The following is a 20,774-nucleotide window of genomic DNA, read 5'->3' on the forward strand; positions in this document are numbered from 1 at the left end:
ATGGTCATTTCTAGAAAACAGAAATCTGAGGTCATTTCACCTCAGATTTTCTGCTTCCTCGGGCTGGTATAACTTTTCTGCCCTTCTTTCATGATATTTTCTGAGTCAAGGGGCAGGAGTTATATCATAAATGTGTCTATACGTGCTCAGACATCACGTTAAGTTTTGTCTTTCTGATGATATGTTTTTGAGTTGTCACTCCACTCTGGCTTGGACTTTGCATCTTCCTATATTTGCTCCACACAAAGCTCTGGCCACACGAATGTGCCACTCTGCCCAGGATCACAACCCATGCCCAGCTTCTCACCCAGCTATATGCGTTCTTTTTGGTTGACACATAACTGCATTGTTTTATTTGAAAACATATAGATATACTGATGATTATCATATCTTTCAAAATAAGATGATTATTTTATATTTGAAATAAAGTTACCCACTTTGTGACATCAAGTAAGTGAAAAGTGAAAATTTTTGATACGAAAATTGTCATCCTCTCCAATGGAGATGAATTTATGAACTGTTGTGTATTCTAGGAACTAAGCTTCTTATGCAAGCCCAACAAATGCTTTTTGATCATCACTCCAACCCATTTTATTACTTTTTTAAAGTTTTCATTTGGAAATAATTTATTATTTTTCCTATTGTATAATAAAAGCTCCTTGTAGATAATTCAATCCATGATAAACAAATAGATGGTCTTGTAATATAATCCATCTTCTAAGTTCCTTTAATTAGGAATAAAGCAAGTATAAACATGACTGATTTTTCCTATTGGAGCCATTTACCTGCCTAAATTCTTAAGATATTGATGAAGAATAAAGCCTGTTATAAATGCAGGCATTCTGGGAAAAATCAGATAGTGCACTTTTCAGGTGTCTTGTAAGTTCTAATATTGTTATGCTCATCTCTCATGCAAAGTTGTTACACTGTGTTGTCTGTGTGTACATGCACATATGTGAGTCTCCACATGGCACTAGAGGTTGACACTGAATATTCTCAATCATCTTTAAAAAAGGAGAGCAGGATCTTCAACAAAATATATAAAACATTTTAAACAAAGAAGCTGAATAAAATTCAATAGCAAAAACTCTAAATGTAGCAAACAAACAAAGCAGAGACCTGAAGCATTAAGTTTATTAGGTTACTATTTCACCCTGAAGGTGGTGTTTAAATCAGGAAAATGTAAAAATGTTGTACACATCTATACATAATTATAGAAGAGATCTTTTCAGCACAAAAAAAGAGACAAACCGATCATGTCCCTCTCCATGTCCGCCATCACATTGAGTATGGCAACACTTAATCCGCATTCCTCTGCCACATTTTTGGCTGGAACCATGTATACCCCTTGGTTGATGATTCAGTCTCTGGGAGTCTTGTGGTGTCTGGGTGTCCGAAGTCATTGTTTTTTCCCATGGGGCTATATACCCCTTCAGCTCTTCCGGACAACCCTCCAGATCCTCCTGAGCTCGGGGACCCCAAGCTCAGTCCAAGCTTGGTTGCTAGTTTCTGCTTCTGAATTCATAAGACTGCAGGGACCCTCTGGAGACAGCCATGGCATGCTCCTTTTGGTACATGCTTCTCATCGTAGTGTCGGGGTTTGCTGACTATTTATAGGATGAATCCCCAGGTAGGTCACTCTCTGAGTGGCCTTTACTTCAGACTCTGCTCCACACATTGCCTCCCTTGTTGCTCCTGTGATCATTTTGATCCATTTCTCAGAGGAACCATAGCTCCCTCACTTAAGTCATTCTTCTGGAGCTTCCTGTGCTGGGTGAATTGCAACTTGTTTATTTTGAGCTTTTGAACTAGCATCCACTTATTAGTGAGTGCGTACCATGTGCTTTCTTTTGTGCTTGGGATACCTCGCTCAGGAAGACACTTTCTAGTTCCATCCATTTGCCTAAGAATGTCATGAATTCATTGTTTTTAATAGCTGAATAGTACTCCATTGTGTATATATACCACAGTTTCTGTATCCATTCCTCTGTTGAGGGACCTCCGGGATCTTTCCAGCTTCTGACTATTATAAATAAGGCAGCTATGAACATAGTGGAACATGTGTCCTTATTACATGTCGGAGCACTTTCTGGGTATATGCCCAGGAGGCATATAGCTGGGTCCGTAGGTAGTACTATCTCTAATTTTCTGAGGAATCGCCAAACTGATTTCCAGAGTGGTTTTACAAGCTTGCAATCCCACCAACAATGGAGAAGTGTTCCTCTTTCCCCACATCCTCTCCAGCATCTGCTGTCCCCTGAGTTTTTCATGTTAGCCATTCTGACTAGTGTAAGGTGGAAACTCAGTGTTGTTTTGATTTGCATTTCCCTGATAACTAAGGATGCTGAACATTTCTTTAGGTGCTTTAGAGCCATTTGAGTTTCCTCAGTTGAGAATTCCCTGTTTAGCTCTGTACCCCATTTTTTAATAGGGTTATTTAATTCTCTGGAGATCAACTTCTTGAGTTCTTTATATACGTTGGATATTAGCCCTCTATCAGATGTAGGGTTAGTAAAGATCTTTTCCCAAATTGTTGGTTGTCATTTTGTCCTATTGACAGTGTTCTTTGCCTTACAGAAGCTTTGCAGATTTATGAGGTCCCATTTGTCGATTCTTGTTCTTAGAGCATAAGCCACTGGTGTTCTGTTCAGAAACTTTTTCCCTATGCCCATGTGTTCTAGGTTTGCCCCCACTTTCTCCTCTATAAGTTTCTGAGTGTCTGATTTTATGTGCAAATATTTGATCCACTTGGACTTGAGCTTTGTACAAAAAGATAAGAATGGATTGATTTGCATTTTTCTGCATGCATACCTCCAGTTGATCCAGCACCATTTGTTAAAAATGCTCTTTTTTCCACTGGATCTTTTTAGCTCCTTTGTCAAATATCAACTGACTGTATATGTGTGGGTTTTTTTCCGGGTCTTCAATTCTATTCCATTGATCTTCCTGTCTGTCTGCATACCAATACCAAACAGTTTTTATCACTATCACACTGTAGTAGAGCTTTAGGTCAGGGATGGTGATTTCCCCAGAATATCTTTTGTTGTGAAGAATAGTTTTTGCTATCCTGGGTTATTTTTTTTTTATTCCAGATGTATTGGAGAATTGCTCTTTCTAGATCTATGAAAAATTGATTTGGGATTTTGATGGGGATTGCATTGAAGCTGTAGATTGCTTTTGGCAAGATGGCCATTTTTACTAAATTGATCCTGCCAATCCATGAACATGGGAGATCTTTCCATCTTCTGAGACTTTTTTGATTTCTTTCTTCAGAGGCTTAAAATTCATGTCATATAGAACCTTTACTTGCTTTGTCAGGGTCTAGCAATTTCTCTTGCTTCTTCCATTCATTCACCCCTTTCATTTCTCTCCATCTTCAACATACAGACCCTCTCCATCCTTTTAATCACCGTGGTTCGTACAAGTTAAAGGAGGTCCCAGTCATACCAGGAGGAAAGTATGTTTACATTTATAGTTAGAAATATCTTGGTTATACTTATTTCATATCATCACTGTGAAATACTACATTGTACTATTTGTTATAGAACCTGCTTGTGAGGTACATTTTCATCACTGATATTAGAAGAAAGGAGCCATTTTTTCATTTGGACATATACATTTAAAGTTTTGCATGGAGAGTTTCTCACTGACAAAATAGCATTTTATGAAAATTAAATTTTTGGCCTTTAAAATGATCAAAGTCTTTTACATGAAATTGAATTGTTGTATATAAACACACTATTCATTACTTTTTTGAACAATCATTTTTCTCTTAACTGTTTCAACATGGTAGGATTCAGGTTGTTTTCTTCAACATATAATTATTTGAGACAATGGAGATCTTTTCCTCAATAGTAACTCTTAGATTTTTGACAACAAATATTTCAGGGCACCTTTAAGATCCCAGATCTTGCTTTCCCTCAATAATCTCCCATTTTATTCCAGTTCCTCTCTTTTTCCACAGACTTGCCCATGTGAACACTCCTGCATCCAGCCAAAAGGGGTTTGGAAAGGAGGCACACTGAGCTAGCTATTAGGATGATATCTTGGGCATTATTTTTATATTTTAAATTGTTGTCCTAATAAAATCAGTTCTTATCTGTTTAGAGAAAGAATTTGAGAATATCTGAAATAAAAATCCACTTTCTCTCCTGGACCAGGTACTTATCTTAAACATAAAAGTTTATTGAGAAACACTCACCAATGACATTTAATTGTAACAGCAAAACAATTAATTTTACATTGAAATGGCATAGCCATAAAATTTTTTTTTGTTTGTTTTTTATGCTTCTTTATTGAGACAGAGTTTCACCATGTAGTCTTTGCTGGATTGGAAATTGCTATATAATCTAGACTGGCTTCCAACTCAGAGATTTTTTTTTTAACTTTTTTTAATTCGATATAATTTATTTACATTTCAAATGATTTCCCCTTTTCTAGCCCCCCCCACTCCCCGAACGTCCCGTAAGCCCCCTTCTCTTCCCCTGTCCTCCCTCCCACCCCTTCCCACTTCCCCGTTCTGGTTTTGCCGAATACTGTTTCACTGAGTCTTTCCAGAACCAGGGGACACTCCTCCTTTCTTCTTGTATCTCATTTGATGTGTGGATTATGTTTTGGGTATTCCAGTTTTCTAGGTTAATAACCACTTATTAGTGAGTGCATGCCATGATTCACCTTTTGAGTCTGGGTTACCTCACTTAGTATGATGTTCTCTAGCTCCATCCATTTGCCTAAGAATTTCATGAATTCATTGTTTCTAATGGCTGAATAGTACTCCATTGTGTAGATATACCACATTTTTTGCATCCACTCTTCTGTTGAGGGATACCTGGGTTCTTTCCAGCATTTGGCAATTATAAATAGGGCTGCTATGAACATAGTAGAGCATGTATCCTTATTACATGGTGGGGAATCCTCTGGATATGCCATAAAACTTTTTAAAGCAAATATTTAATGTGTTTTAATGACAATCCTCCTCTAGTGAGCAATATTATATGACAATAAGGTAAATAATGTATAAATTAAATATGATAGGCTTATTTTAAATCTATTTTCAAATTATAATATCATTTTAGTCATTTTACTAAAGCCAAAAATATAAATTTCAATAGAAACCTTAGAGTGTCATATGAATGGTTACAATGTAAATTTGAAACCTGATGGAATTTCCTCTAAATATAAATAAACAATTTAACGTTTATTCATGTTGAAGAATAAAGGCACATGCAGCAGTTTCTGATAAAAATACCATGATGATGCTCTTCCTCAGACTTCAGGGCTTCACCCATCTTGGAGAGTGGATGATTAGGATTGTAAATCAAAGCACAAATATTCCAGCTTTGAGTGCCTTGCAGTAGTCAGCATTTTGGGCGTTTTTCCTCCAAGTTTGATATATTTCTTAGATTTCATTCAAATTTCCTATTTTAAAAATAATAAGCTATTTTTGAATTATTTTCTCAAGAGGAGAGTTAACTGAGATTAAAATTGTGAAATTCGCATTAACAGCTTCCCAAAATTTGCAGCCAACCCTCATGCTCAGTCATGTTGTCCTTTTAAAAAAGATACATGTGTAAATAAGTAGACTAAGAGTTTAATATAACCGAAGAAGCAAGTGATAATAACATTGTAATGAGTGAATGTTTGTGCATCAGACTGTTTAGGTGAACAAACTAGAAAAGAGAGATGGACACGGAGGCATCAGACCAAATGCATTGTGTATCCTTACACTATGTGCAGTTATATAACTTGTACTTAATGATCACGTCACACATACATACACACACATACAATCATACACATATATAGCACATATGTGCACACATAGCATACACACACATATGTATCCACATATACACCTATACACTTACACACACATACATACACAAAACAGTACAAACATACACATACACATTCATACACACACACACTCACATACACACACACTCACACACACATTCACACACACTCACATGCACACACACACACACACACACACACACACACACACGCACACACTCATTCAGTGGTTATGTGCCTTCATCTTATGTGTCCATTTATCTTACTCTTATGATATCTAATTTTATTATATAAGAGGCAGCATTCATCATTTTTCATGAATTATTAAAAACTGATAAAAAACCATAAGAAAACATGACACAGGCATTATTTTGACCTATTTTAATGTAACAATTATACAAATGTAATTTTACATATAACATAAATGATAGAAAAATGCAGGAAATTGACATTATGTGCTCATGAAAATGTATTAATATAATATTTATTTAATGATGTTTCAAGTTTAAAGAATAATGTTAATTTCTAGGTTATCAGTGGTATCATGTCTTCCTGTAGACAAACATATTTTAGGCCAAATGGTTTTTTTCTCCATTCAAATACATTAGCTCTTTTGGAAATTTCTCATCTAGAAATTGAGCCCGATATATTGAACTACTAATTTAAGACTCTTAACATGTGATATTTCAAATATTTATTAATTACTTTAAGTCTATTTTCAAAAACTTTAAGGATACTTGTGGGATTGATGACAGGTTCTCATAGTCTGTTCATGCTGGATGGGGTGTTTGAATCCAGAGAAGGGGGCATTTGGGTGTAAGCACAATTGTCCCTCTTAGGGACAGTTTCTAGACACTTTAATCCTATTATATTTTCAGAACAAAAATCCAATACTTTGCCTAAAGTTTCAGAAGGACACAGCTTAGTCCTTGTGTATCTGGGTCTTATATATTTTTACATTCAATGTGCTGTGAGGTCATAAAAATCATGTTCTCTCTCTCTCTCTCTCTCTCTCTCTCTCTCTCTCTCTCTCTCTCTGTCTGTCTCTCTCTCTCTCCATATCCATTCCCATTAATGGATTTTAAGATAGCACAACATGCACGGAGCCAGGCTCATTTATAGCATTCTCCACAGTGAAAGCACACTGAACATATTTTAATGTTACTGGCACCTCTCATGCTTAATCTGACATGACAACAGCAAACACAATAAAGTCACAAAAATTCTAAGCCATCTTTGAGCCATACCATATTGTTACAGATTCTGTGTGGTAGCATTTGCTTTAGGCATTTTTTTTTGAAGAGAGGAAGTAGTTTGAGAAGGAAACACTTGATCATTTTGTCAGTGCTATGGGCTGAGGGCAGGTTAACAACTGAACAGAACCATTTCCGATGGATGGAAATGTCCCAGCCTTGCCACCAAGCATCTTACCTCTATTCAAGTGACAAAGAATAGAGTTTCTGTAAGATTGGGGAGTCCAGATCATAGGAGAATAAACAGTTGCTTTGACCTTGTACTGGCAAATAGCCCCTGTCAGCCTTGGATTTGTAAGGGTAGGAAATCATCTGTTTATTCGTTGGTTCAGGCCATTAGATTGTGTTTACAACTGGGAATTGGTGGTATAGCCTGGTGTGTAGCAGCTCAGGTCTGAATACAGAAAAAGCACTATTTACCAACAGCTTTGTTTCATAATTTAAGGTTAATTCAAATTGAAATGAGCCTTTTAACCCTTAATTAGGACCATGCTTCTTCTATAAGTCAGCTGCATTTGTCAACTGGAGACAGAATTCACTTTGTAGCTGGGACTGTCTCCTTTCTTTCAACAGTAGCCACCATGGTTTTCTAAGTGCATTTGTTTTTCTTTCACTATGGTAACCTGACCTTCTCTGTGTATCAGTGGAGCTCAGAGCCATCAATTATAACCTGGAGGGAAAGTGTGCTGTGTGCTTTGGGAAGGAGGCCAAAGTTGTATCTCAAATCACTTCCGTACTGATTGCTCACATTAAGTCTTTTTTTTATTTTTTATTATTATTTTTTATTTACATTTCAAATGATTTCCCCTTTTCTAGCCCCCCACTCTCCGAAAGTCCCATAAGTCTCCTTCTCTCCCCCTGTCCTCCCACCCACCCCTTCCCACTTCCCCGTTCTGGGAATACAGCTTCACTTTAAGTCTTCTAACCATTGTGCCTGCAGTGTTTCCTTTTCTTTATTATTTGCTGGAGCTGGGATGGTGTGATTTTAAGACCCCATGTGCCCATAATACTTAACTCCTATTTAGTAGTTTTTTCTTCACCTCTAGGATTAGACATTCTGAATATACTTTTAATTTATCACCTACAGATTAAAATGATTTTGACATCCTTCTGTTATTTTTATTCATATTTGTTGTGACGCCTGATTAATATTAGGCTGGAGTCTTGCCCTTGTTTGCTTTCTGTTGTTGTGATAAAAAAAAATGGCCAAAAACAACCCTGGGAAGAAAAGATTACATTTGTCACACCTGCCCTGAGCATTGTCTGTTGTTTATGGAAGTTAGGGCAGAAACAAACAGAATCAGAAGAGAGGCAGAAAACATAGAGAAAATCTGCTTACTAGCTGGCTTTCATGCCTTGCTTTTAGCCTGATTTTTAATATAGCTTATGCCTATCTGCCGGAGATGTCACCATCCACTGTGGGCTGGGGTGTTCCACATTAATCAGCAATCAAGAAGATATAAACAAGTCGGATTCTTGGAAAATCCACAATGATATGCAGTATGCTTCAGAGGGTGCCTCTCTCAATTTTAATCAATGATTGTTAATATTAACCAGTACTTCATCCTATTCATTTATCTGTTTAAAAATCAAAGACGAGAGTTCCTGCTCATGACTAGTTTTAAAATATCTTGTTTAACAAGTAGAGATAATAGGCCTGGGGCCACATTTCAAATAAAATCAATGGGGAGAAAAAAGGAAGGATAAGAAGGCAGCATTTTAAGACATTTCCTACCACTTAAGACGTCTGAGTCGTCTAGTTTCCCTTTGGCTTTATTAACATGCAGTTGAAATCAATGACTAGTTTTATCACCATTTGACCAAGAACATTTTACTACCAGATTACCTAAGGGAAGTTATAAATGAGTGGTCTACAATTGGGCAACAGGTTTTAAATATGTTTGTATCTTCCTTGCATGCTAATTGCATAGCTAGGCTGTTTCACACTAAGTGCTGAGTTTAGAGCTGAGATTTTTATTTTAAAATTGTACACGGAGCTGAAGAGATAGCGATGTAAGAAGACTTGCAATTCTTCCAAGAGTCATGCGATCTGTGCTAGTATCCATATTGCTAGGCTCACAATTACCTCCACCTCCTGGGGGTCTGTCACCCACAGCCACACCTACTTGGCATAAACACACAGAAGCACATATGAAAACTTTAAAACCATTTCAGAAAGAAAGATTGTTATAATGAATATCTTTTGAAAAGCTTTCGTTGGTGGTGGTGGGATATTTTTGTTTTTGTTTTTGTTTTCTGTATTTTTCATATTTTGTATTTGTCTATCTCATATTGCCTTATAGGAATACATGAAGGTCAGAGGAAGCTTGTCAACTTTAAAAACAGAGACAGTGATTCAAACTAATAATACTATCAATCAGGAGTGTTTGTCAGAATAGTCATGAAGATACACATTTACACATTCAATTTCTTCTCTCTGTCTGTCTGTCTGTCTGTCTCTCTGTTCCCTCCCGTTCCTGCCCCCCTTCCCACTCCCTATGGCCTCAAGTCTCTCTAAGATTAGGTGTACCTCTTCTCTTGCTGAGGCCAGACCACGCAGTCTGCTGCTATATATGTGTCACTGGGGGGGGGGCAGGGAGGAGAGGAGAGGGGAGGTTGACCCAGCTAGTGTGTGCTGCCCGGTTGGTGCCTTGGTGTCTGAAAGATCTCTTTTTAAAAAATTATTCTTTATTTTTCTTTACAGTCCAGAGTTTAGCCCCATCCCAGTCCACCCTCCGACTGTTCCACATCCCACCCACCTGCACACCCTGTCTCCTACTCTGGAGAATGTGATGTCTCACGTTATTATACTTCCACCAAAGTTCAGGTTCTTTTGCATTAGAGAGAGGCAGGGTGTTTCTAAGTTGAACAAATTCTGAGACAGGTGCTGATTGGATCATTGATTACCCCATACACATTCCTCTGACTTTCTTAGACTTCAGTTCTCTGACCTATGTGGGCTATGGCAATGACAGGCAGAATGCACTCACTGGTCAAGGGTGCAATCATTCCACCCTTGTCAGTGAGAACAGACAGTTGTCTTCATCCATCTTGCGAATGCTACTGGTTTGGTCACAATTTTTGTTCTTATTTTTTCACTGGTTCTTAGTTGACAGGAAATCTGAATTTAGAAGCATACCTTGCGGGTTACAATTCTCTAGAAAAATCACAACTCAATTAGCCATCAAGATGAAGGGTTTGGGTATGGAGTGAGTAGTTTACAATCTGCCTTATGTCACTAAGGAACATTTGTCCTTGCATATTGATCTGTTAGTGGGCTTAGCTAAGACAAGCTGGCCACTTCCTACACATGGCTTCCTAACGGCATTCTATCTGTTGAAGCCCACAGCTCACTTAACATTTAAGAGACCATTGTTTCTTTTTTGTTTGTTTGTTTGTTTATTGAGACAGGGTCTCACTTTGTAGCTCTAGTCTGCGTAGAACTAACAAACAACTTATAGTTCTGTCTGTGCTTCCCAAGTGCTGAGATTAAACATGTGTACCACCAAGCCCTTTTAGGAGACCCTTTGTTGTGATTAGAATTGGGAATATATTTACCTTAAGACCTACCAGAAACCCTACGAATAGTTCATTGCAAAAACCCTAAGAATAGTTCATTGCTGAATATTTGTTAAAATGATCATTTTTGTAGTTTTTTATCTTCATCTATTATTATTTTACCATGATTGGACAAATTCTACTTACTATTTTGAATGATAGTTGTAGCTTGTAGACTTATTGAATATAACTATATTTAGGTTGATAGGCTTATTGAATATAGATATCTCTAAGTGTTATCAGTAACATAGGTAGGGTGTGATTTGGCTAAGACATGGCTTCTTCATTTAAAAATATTCCATAGGCATTCACAGCGTGAACAAAAGGTTATTGAATACTCAGTGAATACCGTTCTGTCAAATGTTAAAACTGTAAAAGCCTTAAACAAAAACATGAAGACAAACTTATAAGCAAACAAAATAATAAACTATAGCAGTGCACTGAAACTTAATTTTTAAATATTATAATTAGTCTTTAATTACTTCTTAAAAGACTTCTTGAAAATTTGAAAATTGGTTATACTCTGTGCATCTTACTGAATGTAAGTAAAAACACCACACACCATCCAATATCAAGGTAGAATTGAATTTGAGATGTAAGAGATAAAGCATAGAATTTAGATAATAAATTCTTTCCCTGAAATGATGTCAAGAGAAAGCCTGTTAAGAATTTTACAGTGATTTTACTTCCCAAGGTTTTTTTTTAATGAATCAAATAAACAAAAAGTTAGACATTTTATCATAATAAATGGAAGTAAAGTGTCTTCATGGTAAGCTGAGATCAGTGTGGAAAACAGCTTATTGGACTTATGAAACACATTATGCACAGATTTGCAAAGAAAGAAAGAAAGAAAAAAGAAAGAAAGAAAGAAAGAAAGAAAGAAAGAAAGAAAGAAAGAAAGAAAGAAAAACTGAGTTTTCAAGGAATTGTTACTTAATAGCAAATGGTATTTATCACAGTACTAATGAGAAAATTGCTCCCTGTTCCAGACAAAATGAAATGCGCTTAAATCTTGTTGGTAAGCCATTGTCCTAGAAATTAAGAGATATTATCAAGACAGTAATGATGATGATGATGATGATGATGATGATGATGATGATAGCTCATGCAATATTCTCTGAAACTATACAGCATATTGTCAATATTTCCTCTTCAGTTGCTAACAGTATTATTCAGGACAAGTTGTATCCAGCTGGAAAGTTGAGTACAAGTTAACAGTGCAATTCAGTGGCAGCTACAGGGCAGACCAGACACATGCTGTGTCATGGTTTAGAATGACTACATCATGACATAGGTTTTTGCCTTATGCTCAACCACAAATTCTCCAATGCCAAGTAAAGCTGTGGATATACAAGTCGGAAAATTTACCATACTTTAATGCCAAAATAATCTAAATCTGGCGGCTCCTCCTCCCCCCCCCCCCGCCCCTGCTTTTTTCCCATGACATTTGGTTTAAATCAAATTCAAATGAATAAAAAAAGGGAAATCACATGGCTGCATGACTTCTGTAAAACATGGGAGCAATCTGTTTTACACATTTCAAGATACAAGACAATTACTAAAATTTTAAAAAGAGCCTCTTTTTTTTCCCCAGCGTGTCGACCAGGCTTCTACAAGGCTTCGGATGGTGTTGCTAAGTGTGCCAAGTGCCCACCACACAGCTCAACACAAGAAGATGGTTCAGTGAACTGCAGGTGTGAGAATAATTATTACCGGGCAGAAAAAGACCCTCCATCCATGGCTTGTACCCGTGAGTAGTTTTGCTGCAACCCATGCCTCCATGATTGCTTTGGTTTGGTCTTCCTGTGGCTATGATGTTTGTTTTTAAAGTGTGTGTGTGTGTGTGTGTGTGTGTGTGCACGCGCGCGTGTATGCGCATGCGCGCGTGCATTGCTATGCGTGTGTGGGATGTATGTGTGTACGCATGCGCGCACCCATATGTACATGTGTATGCATGAGCGCAGTGTGCAAGCGTGCCTGTGTGTGTGAAGCATTCGCCCACATCCTTCTGTTTTCCATACGCAATCTGAAAACGCTCTGCTTCCTTCCCCATGCTTGTGCCTCATCACGAATGCAACATTTACCCCCCTAAATGAATTCGTTTTTTTAAAGCACTTCCTGCAATGCAACCCCTAGGAAAAGAAAAAAAATCTGTATCTGACTTCAGAATCTCACAATATATTTGCCAGAGCAGGAGAGATTACAGACAGTGGATTTACGTTTGGAGATTTTTATTATCTTTTACTATCTCTTGGTCATAGGTCATGGTAAATAAAAGGGTGAGAGGACTAAGATTTATAAACATAATATGGAAGTTTTCATAACTATTCACATGGGTTTTGGATTTACAGTAAATTTCTTTGTTTGACTTTGTGACTAGATCTTTAATCATGAGTAGAAACTCCCAGTACATAGCGTGGAGAGTTTGCTCCTCTTGAATCCATGCGCCTATAATCTTACAGATCCTCAGAGGATGAATTAGAATGGATAACAAAGACAGAATGATTATTTACCTCTCTGGTTCCTTTATAAATTTTCCATTTCCCTTCCCAGTAGAAACCAGAAGTGATGCTCATTAATCTTGGAACTACTTTGCAGGACCTCCATCCGCACCAAGGAATGTTATCTCTAACATAAACGAGACCTCGGTTATCCTGGACTGGAGCTGGCCCCTGGACACCGGAGGCCGGAAGGATATTACCTTCAACATCATATGTAAAAAATGTGGGTGGACGGTCAGGCAGTGTGAGCCATGCAGCCCCAACGTCCGCTTCCTCCCTCGGCAGCTTGGACTCACCAATACCACGGTGACAGTGACAGACCTCCTGGCACACACCAACTACACCTTTGAGATCGATGCCATTAATGGGGTGTCAGAGCTGAGCTCGCCACCAAGACAGTTTGCTGCAGTCAGCATCACAACTAATCAGGCTGGTGAGTACACGTTGGCGGCTTCAGACTTCAGCTGTCATGACCAACCAAGTCTTGTGTGGACAGAAAAAAAAAAAAGAAAGAAAAGGAAAGAATAAAAAGAAAAAAAGAAAACAAGGTTGCATGGGGAGAAGCAAAAGAGACCCCAAATTCTTCTCTGATCTCGTTTAGATAATTGTGGTACTTTACTGATTCGGTTTAATTTTCTGGATCAAAATAAACCAGAGTTGCAAGGTGATTTCAAAAATACTTTAATTCTACTGCTATTTAGTTGGGATTCTACGGCAGTAAAGGGTTCCTTGGAACCTGTTTAAATTTGAAGAATGTAACCTTTGATGTTTGCAAAAGTTACAGAGACGGTGTAAAATTATGTGTATTTTTATATTAGTTAAATTGGAATCATATATTCTTATTTAATATTATAAAGGACCCCCCCCCATGTGTCATAGGTCTTCTTTTATCTTTACGAGTAGGGAAATTTAACTGAACACAAGCAAGCTAGCAAGTGGGCAAGCATGTATATGTTTCTTCCTGCTTTTGACCATGAGTGCCACATGACTAGCTTTTAAAATTTTCTGTAACATGTGACATTCTCCGAATAATGTACTATTACGTGGAGTTGTGAGGTAAGAGAAAACCGTTTTCTCTTAACTTTATTTTTGGAGTAATTTACCAAAGCAATAAAAACAAAACTTTAACATCTTTCCTGGCTGTCTGAACAAGGTTCCTTTAACTATAATGAATATCATCCCTAGCTGAAATTATACAATGTGTCCCCATTATGACTCTGTTGAATGGTAATATTCATGCCAACTAGCTCAAATTCTAACAGTCCTAATTTGGTAAGTTAGACTAGGAATACAGCGGAAAAGATTAGTCCTCAAGTATGCTAAATTATCCCTAAACTCCATAGCTCAGGGACACCTTTTCCCAGAATTCATTCATTGAAAAGATAGACCTCAGCACTTTCTATGTCTAGTAACCTACTCCCTTGAGGACAGGACAATTGAATATTACTCCTTTCTGAGTATATATTAAGCATGGACTTTTTAAATTCTCAGTCCCAGTTATTGTTTTTCCCTAACGGCTTTTAATCTCTCATCGTGATGAAATTGTAGTTATCCTTAAAGTTTTTTCATAGCTATGCATGAACATCTTAGGTGGGAAATGTGTGACTTTTCAATGGCTTTATCAGCCATCACTTAATCGTAGCAAATTTGGCTTTGTCCCTCATCTTGCTAGAGCCTAGTCCCACTAACGCTGCTTTTACTTCACTAAAATTAGTGCTATCTAATATTTACCACAATTCATATTTTTAAAAAAGGTATAACTTGGGTTTATTTAACTGAATAGGAAAAGATGAGAAATATTCACATTACATATTACATGGCTCTGGTTTCTCCTATCCAGTGAACATGGCAAGTCTACGGTTTTAACTATGTGGTAAATGATTTACTTAAATCGCCTATTTCAAGATGATTAACTTCCCTTAAGCAGGGACATCAATCTGTTCTCTAATAATCTTCTAAGTCAAACAAAAATATTTGAAAACAAGCAAAAGCTCCTTATATCCTATCTTATCATTCCCCTCTGGCCTTCTGGTTATACATTAATCAGAAATTAATAGTTCTGAATACACACAGTGAGTGAGGAGAGGTAACAGGGCGTCCAAGGGAAGGTCAAGACCTTACAAAACAGATGAGTTTGTGCTTGCTACCCGCACTGGCAGTTACAAATCATAGCATGAGGTACAGATCCAAGAGGCTTTGAGTGACACTTCCTAAGTCCACTCTCATTTCTTTAAGGAGCAGTCATGGGTTTGCAGTGTTTAACAGAACCGATAGATTCCTTTCATGATGTTTATGCCATTTTGTATGCTATGGGGCCAGAGGTCTTCGCTCTACCTTCAATCCCCAGGGTAAAGTATATAAGCGTGGTTATACGTAAGCATTCCTGTCATTTCTATTGAGAACTTTGTTTCACTTTATTCTTAATCCCATGAAGGTTAATGGGCCTGTAGCCTTATAAAAATAATCCCCCTGCCTGCCTTTGGAAGGATGTGATTGTGCTTCAGCTCCTTCTGTTCTTTCTAGCTTGGCTACAAAGGGCAAAAGTGAACGTGTCCCTTTTAATTTAGTTTTAGATTGAGTTTACTGATCCTTCTCTTGATTACATTGTAAAGACTTCATAATAACCACTTGATAAGGATCCTTCTAAATCATAGAGGATGATGTGGTAAATTTGATATTACTTCTAAGCTCTCGATACTTTAACAAAGTCAGTAAGATAAAAATAAATAAACAAGCAAACAAACATGGCTCCTACGTAAACCTTGTATCCATTAAACGCCAAGTCAGATACGTAGAGGAAGAAATAAAGATTGCAAAACAGACATCTTAAATTCGCAGCCTGAAATTAAGTTTCTACCTTTTGCCTTACTCCTTCAAGTAGGATATTTACTTATCAGTTCTAGAAATGCACATTCAACTGCTGGAGTGTCCAACTCTTTAGTCTTGGCCTCCACCACCGGATCCATGGCTCTAACTATCTTATAGCAGATAACAAATTTAGACAAAAAGAAGGGGCTCAGTCAGAGAATGAATAGAATTTTGAGTTCTGTGTCTGTTCACAGGCACACTGCTGGAAAAGATTCAGACACATTCCCAACATGTCATCGTGACTTCAAACTCTTTTTCTCCCCACCCACCTCTACTCCCACATCCTACTCATCCTCCATTCCGTGTCCTTTGCCGTGAAGCAGAACAGTGATCTTGATGGATATATCTGTCATGAGCAGCTGAAGAAACCCTGGTCAGCGTTGTGTATATCCAAGGGACGCCCTCACCCTCTCCAACATTCCCAGACTGGATCTCATCCTTCACTCCATCATTCTCAGATGACTTTCACCCCACTTCCTTTTCTTTCTTTGTTTATTTATTATTTAAATTAATATTTGAAATTACGGCATTAAAAACTTATTCCTTTTATGAGACTTTAATATAATTACTTTTCTCTCTTTTTTCTCATTAAAAACTCTTCCACACACTCCTTCTTGCTCTTTTTAAATTAGATGCCTCTTTCTTCATTATTTGCTCTTAAATGTAACCAAGCCCTTTCCCTGCTATTTTTTTCTCCCCTCCTCCCTCCAGCGGCACCCCTCCCCCCCTCCCTTTACACTCATGGTCTCCTTTTCTTTGTTATGTTATATAAACCTATAAATGCATAAAATGTTAATACAATTTTCCTAGTGTACTCACTGTTACTTATATGGATATGATTTCAGGGATGACTAATTGTTATTGGATCACCAATTAGGAGGTTCATCCTGCGTGTGTGCATGTACACATGTACACATACATGCTATCTAATTTAGATCAATAAAATATTCCTTTTAACTTTTTGAAAGAAATTCAATGTTATGTCTCTCACTTCTCTTCCTCTTCTGTAGTTGTCCTCCCTCCCCAGCTCCTCTTCCCCCTGCCCCCTTTTATGTCGCCTCTTTCTCTTTCTAGCTCGCTCTCTCCTGTGGGAACATTTTCTTTTCTGTTCTTTCTATTTTCTACTCATATCTGAAGATGTGGAGCTAGGAACCACAGATGAGAGAGAGCATGAGGCCAATCTAATCCATACTTAGTAGCATCTGGACTCACTCAATCCTATTTATTCTAAGTTAATATAGTGTTAAATATTGAATCTTCTTTTTAGAAATCCTTGTAACCTGTGTTCTTCTGTGTTTTCTTTAATGGTTTTATTATTGTTTTGGTCTGTGTGTCTCATGTTTTCATTTTCTTAAGATAAATAACTCAAGGACAACATGAGTCATGAAAATCTGCATGTTGAATTAGCATGTGTGCTGTAGCTTTTATGAATTGTTCTTTATGGTCTCATTCTACATTTGGTTTAACTTTTAAATTGTTAGTTAATGGCAGCTCCTGTCCAATTCCTCTTCTCATCACTGAGAGCCCATCTGACTTCCACATGTGTGGGCCCTGTGAATGGTGCCACATTGTGGGTTCATGAGTGTGCAGTCCTGTTGCGTCTGGAACATACTATTTCCCGAGTGTAATCCAGCACCCTTTCCCTAGCCTTTCTGCCTCATTGTCTGTTATTTTTTCAATGTCTTTCCATACATACATATATGTATATTCATATACATATGTACATATATAGACATATTTCTAAATATATAAATTCAATCTGCTAAGGCTGCATATTGCTACTTGTGTATTTATTTTTTAGGAATGACTATTTGGTATTGGATAGCCAGTTGGAACCTCTCAGCATCTCTTTGGCCTTTGTGTAGAGTTGAGGGTCCTGGGTTTTCCCCTGTTTACTTCGGCATTCCTATTGTTATTATACTTATCCGGTTCATGTTTGAGCAGGCATAGTGAATCTTGATAGCTGCAACCCCGATATTACCCTTGTAGTGTAGCCTTGTATTAGCAAACTCCCCTAACCCCTGCTTCCTACCATTTTTCGATCACCTCTTCTGCAATAATATTTGAGTGTTATTTTGTAGATTTATCTGTTTTGATGTTCCTTGGAAGCACATTAGACTATTTTTTCTGGTTTTACTTTAACTCTTCTTCACCTATAGATACAGATCCAAGCTTATCATTTTCCTGGAGTAAATTGATCTTCTAATTTTTGTTTAATTGAACATTGCAATTATGAATGTATATATAGAATTTGTGTAAACATGATCTTTTCCCATATATATCAAATGTTAAAAAATAAGACAATAGAATATATTATGACCACACACATTTGATTAGAGTTTTGTAAATCAGTTTTCAACACAGAATTTATCTGTCTTTTCCTATGTTTCATTACTTAGGGGAGTAAATTGTACATAATATGCTATTTTACTCCTAACTTTTCAAGACAAGTTTTTGAAGAATGGTACACTTGGGACTTAATAAAAATCACGGCATTAACTATATTCTCATTCATGGTAGTCAAATTTAGTCATATGTATTATTAATATCCCTCAAGCATTAAAATAGTTGAGTCTATATTTTCATATTTTATGTATAATAGAGTTATATCCACTATATAGCCTAGGTATGGCTCAGTGAGTTCCTGTTTATAGTGAGTTCAACTTCATGTACCAAAAGCAAGCAACAGCAAAACAAGAAAAAATACTGATGAATACGTAGATTTAACTATGAATTCAAATAAAATATGAATGTAAAGGGGTTATTTTTATGTATCATTTCTAAATGATTGGCGTAACCGCACACATGTCATAGCTTTCACTTTGTACGTAATGTACTTATGAAGCAGAGAGAAAATGACTTAGGTTTGTTTATGTTTCCTGCTGATACACAGTTATCTACAAACGGATGACACCTTAAAGACTGCTCAATGAATTCTAAGTGTTTCCACTATCAGCTTTCATAAAGTGTCTTCTTCCATACATTTAATTTAATAATGAAAGCAAAAGGCTTCTTTGGAATAACGCAAAATATTCTTTTCCCTGCTTGTCAGAACTCACTACTAGATAAAAAACTAAAACTAAAACCCCCAAATTATTTGTTTAATTTTGTCATCCCAAGGCAATCAGAACTTTGTTACTAATGAATTTTAATGTCTGAGCAAGTTTTTTGTGGCAAATGTGTTGAAAATTATTTTACTTGAATTTATGGTAACTGATACTTAAAAGTTTTTTTCAATTATGGGACATCATGTGATGTTTCACTTCTTGTAAGCGACTTTGGGATCTTTCTCTCCAGAGTTTTTTTAACCTGCCATTCCACTGCATGAAGTTACATCATCCATTAGTATACAAAGACTCAATGTTACTAAATCTTAATAAACAGATTATAATTTTAAAATACACCTACTAGAAAAATAGTGACTAAACGTAATGCTCGATGGCCGTATTCATTTGTTTGCATTCTATCTATCCATCAATTTTTTTTCTCTCGGGATGCGGCCTCAGACATATTCATGACAGAAAAACACTTCCTGTCAAAAGCAACTAGGCAGGCTTTCTTATTTCAAAAGAAGAAAAATTTCAAAATGAATATGGTAAAAGTTCTCAGATTGATCTTCTGTGAACTGAAAGGTCTATGTTATTCCAGTACCTGTAGAATTGTGTTTTACTGTTCAGTTACACTTGTGGGAGTTCTGTTAGACAATAGAATACTCTATGGAAAAGATCATTTCATAATATTGATAAAGCAAACCAGAAAGTTGGCATGTAATAAAATTTTCTTACCAACATATTCATGTTCTACGTATCACATGGCAAGCTACCCTGTTTTTCTTTCTAAGACTGAAGTGAAGAAAGGTAAAACGAAAGAAAGGAAGAAAGAAAGAAAGAAAGAAGAAAGAAAGAGAAAAGAAACCTTAACAATTAAAATCTTATGTTTAATTCTCTCAGCATAAAAGATCTTTATTTTTCTCAGAGATTGTATGTCAATGTGTGCTACAAATTTCATAGTGCAGTTGGCTTGTGGAGCACATCAGCTTGTATTCTTCTGTTTTAATTGAGTTAGATAACTAAGCTAGTTGAGATTTGTTTCCTGCAGTGATATGTCCCAATGTACCAGAACCATTCATATCATTTGTTACATGAATGATATCTTTCAGTTAACATCCTCTGGAATACAGAAATCTTACATAGATACAGGAAAGGTTTCAGTTAACAAAAACAAATTCACATACAGTTAGTTGTGACAATTATTAAAACATTTATTTAAGCTTAAAGACATGACAATGTAGAATATGAACAAGTGGGCACCATATGGGAACTTGCAAAATTAAATTGTATTTTTTCATTCATCTCTAATGCTTAGTATTATAATTATGGACCCTACATGTGCTTGGTGATATGTGGTCACCCTTAACTAAAGCTTCTACTCAAGTATATTTCTAGGGGAGAAAATACCAATGATCATCCTAGAAGAGGAAATTATGGCCTTTGGGTGCTAACTTCTTCATAACTGAATTCTGCCAAGACTGCAACATTTTTATTTTAAAAAATATTTTCTACATTTTTGGTCTCAAAACATACCAAAGATGGCATGCTTAAATATGCTGTGCCTCAGCAATATCATTGTGCACCACACTGTAGATGATAATGTCACTCTATATTAATAATTGAGAAATGTGTATTTTAGAAAACAATGTTAATGTAACCTTTGTCTTATTGGTGGGGAAACAGCCCAGTCTCACTTAGACAAATATTATTAGAAGGAAACAAAATAAAAGGAAGAAAGTTAAGTCTAA

At 36.7% G+C, this 20,774-nt stretch overlaps 1 protein-coding gene across 1 annotated transcript in view; it reads left to right on the plus strand.

Annotated features, from left to right (window-relative positions):
* Window positions 1–20,774, plus strand: part of Epha3 (EPH receptor A3) — a 315,074-nt gene that overhangs the window by 190,383 nt on the left and 103,917 nt on the right. Inside the window, exons 4-5 of the mRNA XM_052158911.1 lie at window positions 12,202–12,357; window positions 13,206–13,541. Coding sequence (XP_052014871.1) covers window positions 12,202–12,357; window positions 13,206–13,541 — 492 coding nt within the window. The remainder of the gene's footprint in view (window positions 1–12,201; window positions 12,358–13,205; window positions 13,542–20,774) is intronic.

The sequence above is a fragment of the Apodemus sylvaticus genome, chromosome 15, assembly GCF_947179515.1.
Source record: "Apodemus sylvaticus chromosome 15, mApoSyl1.1, whole genome shotgun sequence".
NCBI lineage: Eukaryota > Metazoa > Chordata > Mammalia > Rodentia > Muridae > Apodemus > Apodemus sylvaticus.